The sequence below is a fragment of the Colletotrichum tamarilloi genome, assembly GCF_030869305.1.
Source record: "Colletotrichum tamarilloi strain Tom-12 chromosome Unknown Scaffold_60.1, whole genome shotgun sequence".
Taxonomy (NCBI): Eukaryota; Fungi; Ascomycota; class Sordariomycetes; order Glomerellales; family Glomerellaceae; genus Colletotrichum; species Colletotrichum tamarilloi.
Genome location: NW_026849442.1, coordinates 94,210 through 107,506, shown reverse-complemented (window position 1 = coordinate 107,506; position 13,297 = coordinate 94,210). Strand labels below are relative to the sequence as shown.

The 13,297-nt window shown below is 50.7% G+C and overlaps 5 protein-coding genes across 5 annotated transcripts; 4 read left to right on the top strand and 1 right to left on the bottom strand.

The window, feature by feature from the left end:
* Positions 1 to 2,771: 2,771 nt before the first annotated feature.
* On the top strand, positions 2,772 to 4,489 carry CTAM01_11314 (uncharacterized protein; the record flags this gene model as incomplete). Its single annotated transcript, XM_060527325.1, has 2 exons — positions 2,772 to 2,990; positions 3,053 to 4,489. 2 exons carry the CDS (start codon positions 2,772 to 2,774, stop codon positions 4,487 to 4,489), a joined length of 1,656 nt encoding a protein of 551 aa, XP_060378030.1.
* Positions 4,490 to 5,325: 836 nt separating this feature from the next.
* CTAM01_11313 (dihydrodipicolinate synthetase) lies at positions 5,326 to 6,324 on the top strand (the record flags this gene model as incomplete). Its single annotated transcript, XM_060527324.1, has 2 exons — positions 5,326 to 5,461; positions 5,516 to 6,324. The coding sequence occupies 2 exons, from the start codon at positions 5,326 to 5,328 to the stop codon at positions 6,322 to 6,324; spliced, it is 945 nt and encodes a 314-aa protein (XP_060378029.1).
* Positions 6,325 to 6,924: 600 nt separating this feature from the next.
* On the bottom strand, positions 6,925 to 7,634 carry CTAM01_11312 (uncharacterized protein; the record flags this gene model as incomplete). Its single annotated transcript, XM_060527323.1, has 2 exons — positions 6,925 to 7,484; positions 7,571 to 7,634. 2 exons carry the CDS (start codon positions 7,632 to 7,634, stop codon positions 6,925 to 6,927), a joined length of 624 nt encoding a protein of 207 aa, XP_060378028.1.
* A 783-nt stretch (positions 7,635 to 8,417) lies between these two features.
* CTAM01_11311 (uncharacterized protein) lies at positions 8,418 to 9,534 on the top strand (the record flags this gene model as incomplete). The annotated part of the gene is made up of 4 exons (XM_060527322.1): positions 8,418 to 8,700; positions 8,768 to 9,121; positions 9,194 to 9,385; positions 9,443 to 9,534. The coding sequence occupies 4 exons, from the start codon at positions 8,418 to 8,420 to the stop codon at positions 9,532 to 9,534; spliced, it is 921 nt and encodes a 306-aa protein (XP_060378027.1).
* Positions 9,535 to 11,627: 2,093 nt separating this feature from the next.
* CTAM01_11310 (uncharacterized protein) lies at positions 11,628 to 12,801 on the top strand (the record flags this gene model as incomplete). Its single annotated transcript, XM_060527321.1, has 2 exons — positions 11,628 to 11,736; positions 11,789 to 12,801. 2 exons carry the CDS (start codon positions 11,628 to 11,630, stop codon positions 12,799 to 12,801), a joined length of 1,122 nt encoding a protein of 373 aa, XP_060378026.1.
* Between the last annotated feature and the right edge of the window lie 496 nt (positions 12,802 to 13,297).

Sequence of the window (13,297 nt, the reverse complement as noted above, 5' to 3'; positions counted from 1 at the left end):
TTCCCTCTTTCAGTGTTAGCGAACCAAACATTCACTCACTTTTACGTGTCTGGTTTCAACTCAAAAAGGGGATATGACTTCGCGAAAAGTCCCACACGAGATAAGGTTTCATATGAAAGGAAGAAAAATGAAAAGCCCAGCTGAGCAATACGCTAGTTGAAAAGGAATGCCGAGACGAAAATAAACGGGGAGAATCGGACGCAGTAAGTCGAATGTGCATCCATGTTGATATAATGATCTGGAACCCGACGTATGAAAACCGAGAGCAACCTCAGGTCCCAAAGAATCGGAAGGTGCAAAATGGCATTTCTTCTCTGGAGTTGGATCAAGGTGTGGGTGACAAGCCATGACGGGACCGGGGTGATTCCCCTGTCTGGCAGTTCATCTGTACCCGGCGCGGGTCTGGATCTGCCCCCAACCTCCTCATCGGTAGTCAAGTTTGAGTTCCGAGACCACGCGAGCCGCTGCGCTGTCACGAAGCGGCTCCATCAGGAACCTCTCATTACCCCCGAAAACCTCGGCGGAACAGCCCAAAACTGATAATGGCTTCTTGGTTCTGGCTTGGCTCCTGTCTATCTCGTATGCGCCACGTTGCCTCAGATCTCGTTGGCATGCAGGGCTGTTTCTGCGGCGGAGATGCTCTTCGGGCTCCCAATATCCACAGCTTTCATGTCTATCTACCCATGAATAAATCCCCAGCAGGGCTCATGTGATGTTACGGTGCATGCAAAGAGACTTTCCGCATTGAAGGGCATCTCCAGAATTTCAGTCGCTGGCGCCGAATCATTTCACCACCGCTGCACTTGATACGTGGCATCGTCTACCTTTGAACATCGGTTATACCTTCCAAACTGCTAGATATCATACAATTCCACATTTTTAGCTGTGCTCAGCCACCCCCGGCCTGGGGTCTGGGAAGCTAGTGATGGAGGACTGCACGACTTGGCGCGGAATCTTCACCGGTCACGGGGGTGCTTTTCCGTCGGTCGAATAGCCCACATCGAGCTTTTAATTCAAGCCGAGAAAAAAACACTCAAGATGGGGTCTTTTACGCATCATGATCTCTTAAAGCGGCGTCGCAGTACCATAATCAGAAAACTTGTCTCCCGAGGGATTTTGGAAATGACAATGTTATGATTTGAGACTTACACAAATGGCCCCAAATCCATTCCTTGAACTAACTTACGTTATTTACACGTGCAGTCTTCAAATAAATTCTGGCGTTTTAGTAGATGAGAATGCACTTATCAGGGTGGCTATAAGTCGTTGGTTTGAGCCCACTTTGAGCGTACGGACTCCTGAGTGAGTCCACGGGCTGAACATGAAAGGATCAACTTCACCCATATCTCGGACCCCAAAAATGGACTTCTATGTGAGCACCATTGAATGAAGAGATCGAAACGAGATTGGCGCTGAGATCAGACTTTCAAGTCTTCAAAGTAGGATGAATATCACATTTATCGTTGACTCTCCGGATAAGTTCAGTCGCGTTAAATTTAAGGTGGCTGACGCATTTTGGTGGTGGCGCATGGCGCTACACAGTCAACCCCATTCTGGCTGTCACACTCTTTCGGCCAACTTCCGCGAGGGGACAAAAGCTCGAAAACTAGACTTCGAGCATCTCCAGATACTAGCAATCATAGTGTGAGGCACTGGTAGTCTCGCCGTTACTTTGGTCTGCAGTGTGCCTATTTCGTTGTCAACGTGGTGACTGTGCTACAATCACTGAGCATGAGAGCTCAACTCCTTTTCAAGTTCAACTTCTGTCTCGATTCCATCAATTAGGGCATTTAACCCAAGACGAAGATGAACTCATACAAGACGCGTATCGTAACTAAAGTTCCAAATTGACAATTCAGTTCGCCCTCTGTTGACGGCATGAGAGTAGACTCAAGGGATCACGAATTCGTCACGAATTCCAATTGTGGCTTGTAGCGATGCATCAATCCTCAAAGGCCCGGTATCTACGTTCATACTTTGGCCTCCGAAAAGCGCGCTAGAATCTCCACCGTTGTTCAAGTTGCCATTACTAACATCGGTCTAGGAACTAACTCCAAAGGCCACCGCACAGCGCAGGACATTTAAGCGTACGAGTCAGCCGGCAACAGCGCAGAAAATTTTTAGGGGAGGAATTTAACCCCCTCCGCAACCCCCCCACATCGTGGAGTTGAAAGGGGGGGAAATATCCCCGCGCTCCATTCCCCCAGCTTTGGACAAAACGTTGCGCGCTCATCCACACTCCAACCCAGTGCAGCAGCGGCCACACCAGACCATTACAGGCAGGCAGACAAGGCAGTGCGAGTGACAGTCAGCGGCAGTAGAGGAAAAGACTCGAAGGGGGCCAAAAGGGGAGGATGTCCGCCATTGCCAAAGAGCCCGCACGCGATCGCAACCGCCAGCATGCAGGAGAATAGTGGGACGTCGGCTCTGCCAAGTTACTCCCGACCAGCGAGGAGATCAGTTAGGTCCAGGGAAGGTTGTTTGACTTGCAAGTAAGTTTTATTTCACACTTGGTACCTTGAGACTCCGATCCGGCAGCCCATGGTCGGTCGTCGGGCAACCTCCCGACGTGGTACTGTCGAGGAGGTCCAGCCAACGACCCGACATCACCGGCAACACTCCGTGCCGATGGATGATCATCTTGCTAATGTTCGACCCACAGACGCCGCAAAGTCAAATGTGATGAGAGTCGGCCTCGGTGCAGTCATTGCGAGCGCCTGAATCTAGAGTGCAAGTGGCGGCCGCAGTCGAGCAGCTTCGCCGCCCACGCAATGTTAGCAGCCGCAGGGTCCTCCGGGTCTGGTCGTAGTCCGGCTATCCCGTCCCATGCTACCGATGCCTCCGTTTCGCCGGCGGCGTCGGTGTTCCAGCCCATGCAGGCCGTTGATGAGATATTCGACTATGCCAACTTCTTGTGGGATGCTGGCGATGCCTGGCAGCAGGTCAACCCAGAACCTGGTCAGCAGATGAGCCTTGATGGGCAAGTTCTCGTAAGACATCCCCAAACCCGATCCCAATTCCATCCCATGGACTCGTCACGCTAACTGCTTAGCCAAAGAGGAACCAGTTTGCAGGTCAACCTCTTGGAAGCCGGCAACCGCCGCTCATGAGTAGCCCGCCGAATCTCGCCTTCCCAGATCGGACTGCTATGGATGAGCTGCCAGACCCATCACCAATCCCTGATGCTAGTAGTCAGTCAGAGCAGGCCATGGCATTACAGGTCCCGACTGAGGATGACAGACTCATGGACTACTTCAGCCGCGTCGTTGTCCCTCCCATCCTTGCTGAAGTCGAGACGCAGAAGAAGTGGCTCGCCGTTCGACAGGTTGTCGTCGACATGGCGGGTGCGTCGCAAATGGTCAAGTGGTCGGTACTCGCCTTCTCGAACCTGATGCTATCACGTCGCGAAGGCTCCTGGCTAGCCAGTCCGGAAGATCATTATCAGAAAGCCGTGTCGGAAGTGGCTATCTGTGGCGACGAGTCGTCGCCCGCGACCGACAATCCGAGCTCACGCAGGGAGCACCTTCTCGCAACGCTCTTCTTCCTCAGTTATGTCGACATCCTCCGAGGTCAGATCAAGGCTGCAGACTCGTTCCTTAAGCGGGCCTATGGACTGTTCCAGCAAGGCGAGAAGAGCAGTTTTGCCGCTATCGAGAAGCAATTCCTGCAGTGGATGCGCCTACTCGATGCCCGTGCCGTTTCCGCTGGTGGACAGGGCTTGCTCCTTTCCAAAGATGACGAGCTGCTCTTAGTCGAAGCGTCACCAGCTAGTTTTGATGGAGGAGGCGCAGACTCAACCAGGGAGGACTTTGGAGATGGTGACATTGAGGATGTCCTATTCCAAGTTCTATACCAGCCCGGCATTGTCTTCTTCCAAAAGGTTCAGAGCTTCATGGGTCGGATATCAAAGATCGACCCTTGGCATAGGTCACGTGGCACCGTCGAGGACGAGACGGAGGTCATGAACATCGGGGCCGCCATCGCAGCGGATCTGCGGACCTTGTACGAGCAGCGGCCCCCGCTCATGGACTATGCCGTGGCGGGGAAGTTGACGGAGCCTCACGTTTCGCCGCACCTAGCGTTCGTTATCACACGTGCATTTCGAACATATCTTGCCAACTATCACGCAAGTAAAGTCCACCTACATAGAGTGGCATACAAAACCTTTCCCCTTACTAAAGAAGCCAGCGATGCTCTCAATCAGATTCGACGCCTAGCTCGACTACTAGTTGATTCACTGGACGCAGATAACTCATTACCGGTCAACATGCTGTGGCCTTTACTGATGCTAGGGTCGGAAGAGCAGGACCCCCAGGAGAGGATATGGATCAAGACCCAGATCCTGCGTATGGAGAGCGTTGCCGGCAATGCGAAGATCACTGCCCAAGTTCTAGAAGAGGTACAGGCTAGGCAGGATGCTGAGAAGGTCCGGGTTGACATCCGATCCGTGATGCATGCCATATTCAACGCATGTTTTGCTATCGTCTGAGATGCCTTAGTATTCGACAACTTCAGAAGGCTTCACCACCAATCTCTACTCGAACAATGGCTCTTCGCGAGCTTCGCACTTGCCGAGGATAGCTTCACGTTGGAAGTGTTCGCTTGCTTCGTACTAGTAACTACTTAGCTCAAGTCGCCAGAGCATTAGATACCCCTTTTATTGTACACCTCAATTAAATCATCTTCAGCACATGTTCCATTTACCCAAGTCATCAATGATTGATGACTTCTCTTCCACGCCACAGTAACCATTGCCGCCTTGGTGAGAGCCAGATCAGATTCCGGGCTAGCAAGCTGCGTGACTAGTTCCATCGGCTGCAACCGACAGGCGACACTAGCGTACCCGATCAGTGTGGGTCCCGATCGGAAGGCCCACCGACGGCCGCGACACCGATCCACTCCGATCGGTGACTCTCAAAACTGAGGTTCTTTGTCCGGTTTCGACATGGTCTTCTGTGAAAGTCTGGAGTTCTTCAATCAGATGACCTGGCCCGTGGGGAAGACTCAGTGAGCAGCTCACGACTCATGACCCTGCCCGCTTCCTGAGGCTCTGACTCCACAAGAAACCCGCCTTGCATGCTCGGTTCATGCCCGTGGGGAAGGTCGGCTTGTCGGAAACATGCCACCTTGAAGAGCCCCGCGCCTCGATGCCCACCGCGGGGTTGAGTGCTCCGACCCACGGAGTTCAGAACATACTTGTATCGACTGTTGCCATTCAAATCTGTTTGGCCTTTCTTCTCATTATCCCTAAACCTTCAATCGATACCCTAAACTCATCCGTGTTCATTTTGTCAAGCGTATCCTACAACCGCTACATCATTCACAATGGCTGCTAAGACTTTTCCCGCCGGTATCCACGTGCCTAGTTTGACCTGGTTTGGCAACGATGCCAGCCAAGAGATCGACTGGGACGTGCAGACCAACCACCTAGAGTTCTTGGTGAAGTCTGGCCTCCATGGAGGTAAGTAATAAGCCCAAGTAGAGCCTAAGAACATCAAGTCTGACAGTATCGCAGTCGTCCTGGCTGGCACCAACGGCGAGGCTGTCACCCTCACCAATGATGAGAAGACTAGACTCGTCAAGGCCACAAGAGAGGTTGCCGTCAAGGCCGGTCGCCCCGACCTCACTATCACCATGGGCTGCGGTGGCCAGTCCACCCGTGCCGTTATCGATGAGACAAAGCTCGCCAAGGCCGCTGGCGCCGACTACGCCCTTGTCCTTGTCCCCAGCTACTTCCACTTCGCCATGAACGAGGAGGCAATCGTCGGCTTCTTCGAGGAGCTCGCCGACGCCAGCCCCATCCCCATCATCATCTACAACTTCCCCGGTGTTGCCGCCGGCCTCGACGTCAACTCTGACATGCTCTCTCGCCTGGGCAAGCACGCCAACATTGTCGGTGTAAAGCTCACCTGCGGTGGAATCGCCAAGGTCGCCCGCGTCCGCGCTGAGTTCGACCCCTCCGAGTTCTTCGCCCTCGCTGGTCAGAGTGACTGGCTCGTGCCCGCCATGTCCGTCGGCAGCAACGGCACCATCACCGGCGTCGCCAACCTCTTCCCCAAGTACTGCATCAAGATTTTTGACCTTTACAACGCTGGCAAGATCGAGGAAGCCTCTGCCGCTCAGCTCAAGCTGGCCCAGATGGAGTGGGCTTTCGGCAAAGGCGGTATCAACGGCACCAAGTGGGTGGTTGCCAAATCTCACAGATACCCTTTGACCAGCTGCCACTGCAGACGCCCCTACCCTCAGTACACCGATGAGAAGAAGCAGGCCTGGATTTCAGACTTGGTGGCGCCTTTGGCCGTCGAGGAAGCCAAGCTGAACTAGGGTGCTAGTTTTATTTCAGTAATGGGGCTACGACTACATTTTTGAAGTGATATACATAATGGCATGGATAGGCGTTTAGGCAACTTTGGTTAAATTAGCACAAAAGCTATATTAAAAGATCTTTAGAATTACTGAGTCTTCCGAACAGGAATCATTGGACTGCTTCGTCTACCTCATATCGATGCATTGTACATGGGCGTAAGTAAAGTGTCTCATGTGGATAGACTCGTGGCCAAACCGAGCGAGTATCAGAGCAGGGGGAAATAGTGTATTGACCTAGTAATGAATGACAGACTATAGATCTATACATGAATGACTGACGAACCCCCGAATAGTAAGTAATGGTAAGGTATCTGCAAAGTAATTTGCAAACTGTAGATGGCAATGGGGCGAAGGGTAGCAGCTGATTTCACAAGGTCATGATGCAAGGTATAGTCGAGTATGACCCTCACAGGTTGCTCTGCAACACATACGATTTGCCAGCTTCTAAAATTTTCAATCAGTCTCATCGCTTATTGACAATCTTATTGGTAAAGATAGCAATTACTTACCAATTTCAAAGCAACTTGAAGTCCTTCAGATTTTGGCCATAGACCCCGCTTACAAAAGCTTGTAGGCCTTAGCATCATCCTGGCCGCGCTTGTACGCCTTCGCGTCGTCCTGACCTCTCTTGTATGCCTTTGCGTCATCTTGGCCACGCTTATAAGCCTTAGCGTCATCCTGGCCTCTCTTGTAGGCTTTGGCATCGTCTTGACCGCGCTTATAGGCCTTGGCGTCATCTTGACCTCTTTTGTAGGCCTTCGCATCATCTTGACCACGCTTGTACGCCTTGGCGTCATCTTGACCGCGCTTGTAAGCCTTCGCATCATCCTGGCCGCGCTTGTACGCCTTCGCGTCGTCCTGACCTCTCTTGTAGGCTTTGGCATCGTCCTGGCCTCTCTTGTAAGCCTTCGCGTCATCCTGACCTCTCTTGTAGGCCTTCGCATCATCTTGGCCACGCTTGTACGCCTTGGCGTCATCTTGATCGCGCTTGTAAGCCTTCGCATCGTCCTGGCCGCGCTTGTAGGCTTTGGCGTCATCCTGGGCAGGGCTGAAGGCAGTGGACTCCTCGCGCTGATGGACCTTGGCGCCAGCCTGAGCCACCGCACCACCGTGTGCACCTACTAAAGTATTAGAGAGATAAATTTCTTGACAATTGTGCCTCTCAATCGATGGTAAATTGGTGATCAGAGAATGTTAGACTTACCAAATGTCTCAGCCGCGAGGGCAGTCAAGGGGGCGATAAGCAGGAGGGTGTTAGAGAACTTCATTTTGAAAGTGGATGTGGGTGGCTGGTTATTGGTGAGTTACTTGGTGTATTTGCGTTCGATGGAAGCTGTTGTGTAGAGAGCTGGTTGAGATGAGAACTATCTCGGACAAGTTGGAGAAGCTAAATACTCATGTTCAGATCATGGTTTCCTCAAAGATGGTATTCGACGTCCAGTAAACTGTAAGTTCATTGACTGATTGTCACATCACCATCCATAAACATTGTCATTTGACTGACAGAATCTCATTCATGCTGGAAAATGGTCAGCTCCGCCAGCAACACCGTTTGATGTCATTGAGACACATCACCTAGATGCCAAGGTATAACCTGAGATCATCATGTTGTGGTACAGTCGCGAGTAGCCGAGCCTGTCAAGATGGTCGGATAGTCAGTGTATGAGTCAGTTGTCAGACGGCATAGCGCTGTCACTGTCCTCAGAAAGAGTGGAGATACCAGATACTCAAGCGGACTTTAGTCATATGAGAAGCTTAGATTCATGTCACGCAAAGTATTATGTCAGATTCAATCTGTATATACCTTGCCTTATTGATTGAGACTTCGAAACTTCAACTTCGCGACGGCATACTCTTTTTTTCGATAGAGTGAACTAAGGTAGTCATACATGTAGGATCGTGTGGCTTGATTTCGAAAAGGACCGCCGAAGTTCCTCCAAGTCGGTCCTACTTGAGTCTCGGCTGCACATGGTCTTACCACGATAACGATATCACGATACGTTCTCACACATCTTCTCACAAAGCTTTGCGACCAATTCTCATCTACAACAATGAACCTTCTCAAATGGCCTTGGTCTCGTATCTCTGGTCTACCGGAGTACCAAATCATGAACGAGAATGGGTCCGATGCCGGGTATGAGGACCACCTACTCGCCGAAAAGGGCGCCCTTCGCCCCCGGAAGGGATCCGGCAAACTATCTCATCAACTCTGCCGACCATATCTTTGGGTCCATCTCATGGTATTTACGTTCTATACCGCACTCTTCCTGACCTTCGTCATTTCCCTCCACGGTGAAGAGAAGATATGTGCCGACGACCAGACCATGGTATGGTGTAAGTTGACTCTGTTCTAGGCGTATCTTTCTGATTTATGTACTGATAGTCAATCTCCGGACAATAGCACCAGCTCGAAAGGCTCTGAAGCCAGAACGATCCTTGTGGATGAACGAAGTGACGGATGGTAACGTCTATCGAGGCAAGCCGAGACCAGAATTAGACGCTGCATGGGACGAGCTCGTCTTATACAGCAATCTTAAACTCAAAGCAGAAGACCTCAAGAAAATCAACAGGACTTCTGTTCGACTTTCAGATGCATCTGGTCAGTTGACCGAATATTATTGGAGCGGGTTGAACGTCCACCATCAAATCCACTGTTTGAAATTAGTTCGACAAGCTCTATACCCGGATTACTACTTCAAGGGCAATGTGAAGCTGAAGCGTCATTTGGAAGATCATATTGATCACTGTGTTGATAGTAAGAGGTTTCTAAAACATTCAATGTCCACTCTTGATTATTTTGCTAATGCGCATATGAATTACTTGGTAGACATTCGCATGGCTCTCATGTGCAAAGCAGACATCTCAATCGGTTCATATGACTGGGTCGACAACAATAGAAGGCCATTGACGAACTTCCGGACCGAGCATAGCTGCTATAATTGGGACCTCGTCAATAACTGGGCTCGAGATCGCCACTTCGATATTTACGACAATGTCACAATTGTTCATCCATTCCTTGGTAAGAAAAGCACATTATATACGTTGTGAGACATGCTGATGTGTCCGTGATACTCAGGCAAGTCGTATCCTCTCGACTCTGATGGCCACTATGTGTTCACTGAGGAAATCGATCCATTCTTGGGCAACAAGATCACGCCACCTTTGTGATGATCATGACGAGAGATCGATCAATACAATTGATGATTAAAGAGGTATGAGGAGACAGCACGCTTCAACATAAGGGGAAAGAATTGAAGGTATATGTGTGTACTGAAGAATGGGTCAGGTCGTAACTTGGAGGTTCTAGTATCTGTCTACTGAGGTCCACGACTGCTTCCACCAATGAGATATCATCTGCACCTATAGTTGTATTAAACCTACTCAATTGTAAATTTTGGGAATATTTCCAAATCTTCCATGGCCTCGGTCCAAGGCTTTGGGTTGTTGTTCGACGTGGGAGGGGCCGGGATGGTGGTGGCTTAGATCAATATATACGTATCAGGTCAAAACTCTGTCCAATAAATGATATCTGATAATCTGCGGATTAGTTGTGATTTGTGCAAGTGCCCACAGTCCAAGGTCGAATGTCTGACGTGTTGCCGGTGGTCACAGCTGGGTAGTTTCATTTGCCCAGTGATCACCAATTCTACTAACCTTTACTCTTCTTCCTATTCGACAGTGCGACTTAGTGTTGCATAGAGTTCACAAGAGGCCGGATGCTATATCTATATACAGATCGTGAAGGAGGTGATAGAGGCTGGCCCACTGCCGACCGGGTTCCTCACGCACGGTCAATAGGCCAAGGGCGGCTAAGGAGTACCCGAAGCCAAAGTTACGCGGGGTTGCCAGAAATGATACATATTATTCAGAAGACTGTGTGGGCTTCGGCCCGACGACTAAGCGCTGAGAAAAAAGAAGTCAATAGCTCTCATTGTGCAACGGCCCTTCTCTCCACTCATCCGAAGCCGAAGACCAGGGCCGGGTGGTAGGCGAAATTCCGTGGCTTCCGCTTTGTATTAGGCGGCCCGGTGGAGCAGCCGACGGGAGGATGCATTCAGTCTTGCCGGACAGATTTGACTTATCGGCTAGAGTGGCTTCATTCGGCATAATTCTCAAAGACGAACATGGTTTGTGATATCGAACTCTGCTACTTCCCAGGCAAGGATTCTCGATTAAGGTTTCCGGCGTCTGCGGGGCGGGCCGCTTCCGTACGAGTCATGTCTGGCGGCTGGGAGCTTCGGACGGGCATTGCTCAGTGCTCACTCATCCTTGACCCGATGCATTAACTCCGCAACAGTATCCTGCGTGCCTGGGTATTGATACGGAGTAATGTTTGTATCAACAATTCTACGAAGTGCCACATCGGAATGGTCTGGCTGTACATTTTCTCCGGTCCCGCAGCTTCAAAGCCGTCATAACTAAGTCCGCTATTTATATCGGTCAAACTGCCTCCGTAGTGCTGGGCAGTACAGACTGCAAGGTAGAGTCAATGATATACCACATTTACTTGTGCTAGTTTGACTAGTAGTCCACGTTTTTATCGTCTAGAAGTCGGCTTCTCGACGTGAAACCCGCCATCCTCGTAGCCGACTCTTGGCTTGATCATGGTCCACTTTGTGGATCTCTGACTGCATTTCACTCGCATCGCCACGAAGCGGCAAACAAACCAGTAAAGGCCGACGGAACCTACCATCCAAAGAGGTAAGCCGAAGCCAAGTGGGTTGTAGCTCAGGCAAACCCAAGGGTCTGTGGCATGATATCTGAGATATCTTCTCCCCCAGACCATGCTTAGATTTCGGGGCACATTTCGGCAGCGAATCCGAGTACACCAAACGTCAAAGTTGAGCAAGAAATCACGAGTCAAGAGGGTCTTTTGAAGACTCCAACAAGGATTGGAGGAGTTGAGAATAACCTGGTGAGACAGCCTGGCTAAGTGGATAGGCCAAAGACGTCCTTCACGTAGTATTGAGTTTGGAGAAACACGAGCTGGGAAGCAGAAGATGTTTGCAAGCTCGGGAAATAAACCTCGCAGGCGAAAGCTGGTAAAAGTCGCTAAAGTTGTAAATAAAGACCTAGCAACTTTGAATCAAGCGGGAATACTGCTAGGAAATGCAGGTTTAAAATGCCATTGGTACATGATTTTACTCGAGATTCCACCAGAACTGTCTCGTAACATCTTTCGTCTTACTTGTTGACCTGCTTTGAAGTTGATTCCAAGAAACTCACTTTCCAGTCGAATACATTGATTGCGTATAGGGACAATGGATAGAGAGAATGCTTCTTCCGTTTCAGGAAAGGATGACTGGACCGCAGTATCTGACCCGAGAGAGAAGAAGAGGATTCAGAACCGAATCGCGCAACGTGCTCACCGTATGTCTCGACATCAATTCTAATTAGGAGCTCAAGCTGATAATAAAGGCAGGTGAGAAGCTTAAACAGCGTCTTCAAGTTCTTGAGAGTTTGGTCAAAGAGAAGAAAGAATTGTCCGCCAACGAGCATGAGCCCCGGGACAAAGACTCGCTCAGCGTACCCACGACCCCAGGACAACGATCAGTGCCATCATCAACAGCGCCTCCTCTCAGCTCAACTAGCATGTCCAGAGAATCAATGTCTCTTTCAGAAGATCCCTCGTCACAATACCCAGAAGTCGCCGAGACCATGTGGCGTTTTCTTGCCCAGACACCGCAGAACCCACCACTAATCGCCAGCTCAGCCGGGCTCTTCAGTGGGGGAAGGCCAAATGACATCCATAAAGGATTGGCGCCGGGATGTTTCGACCGCGGAGATCCACTGGCTGTGAGGTTTGATGTCCCCTCAGACCAGATGCTTGGGATGATGGCCCCAGGTGAGATACCAAGCTGGGGAAACGATATCGCTCTCAGTTATCTCTCCTCCCCACCCGAAACAGAAGCTTTCCAACGTGGTGACTACTCTGACGAGTTCATGGGTATTCGCGGTGGCTCCTGCGCTGGGAAGAATGAACTGAAAACGCCACGGGGACGGGTCGGCTCTATAGCAAGCACTACGTCTCTTTGCGAGAGGCTGAACTGTCTGAAGCATTGTGCAAAACTTCTGGGCTTCAGCAGCTTGGATGCCGTGCTATCTCTCTACTACACAGCCGACCTGAGCGAGTCACCTGCGCTCTCAAACGAGCAGAGTGCCAGTCGCGAGCGGCGGCTTCCCACTCTGCTCTCCGAGATCAGAGAGCATTCCAACATTTGGAATAGATGGGAGCAATCTGGTTTCATTGAAGAAATGCTTAGAGGTGCTGAATGCTTTTACGCCGAGGAAGTCAAACAAGGGAGGGCTGACTTGGATGATCAACTCATGGGAACTCTCGACGACCCGTTGATGATAGAATCCGTGCCCGAGATCGCGTGGATCTTGAGAGACAAGGTCCGTGTTTTACCCAGCCCCCAAGCATCATTGCTATGATATATGCCCGACGGACGGCTTACATGACGCATCTTGTATTAGTATCCCCGCCTATGGGCATTGATCACGAGCCTCATTGCCCACACAGCGACGGATGGAGAGCAGGCACATCCTCATGGGGCATTCGCACCTATGATGACGGTTTGTCATCCTATGAAGCCTCTCCCACCTGCTACTTTTGCATATAACCTTCGGAATGGCATTCCGTGACCTGAACCCCGCACACAGCTACAAGTGCATGCACCTCGGTATCTGGTGCATTGGCTGTCGCATCGATTCTACACTGCACGCCTTGACGGGAAGACAAAAGACTATAGTAGGTCAGGCCTAAGTAGCGCATGTGGCTAGATGAGGGATTTGACGAAGGGCCTTTCTCGACAGTTATGTGTCTCAGAAGATGGTAGCTGGTTTATGTTAGAGGCTTCATGGATCTAACTACTCAAGACCCAACGGATGCCCCTCTTGCACTTGGCAACGCGTCTGATGTAGTGAGCGG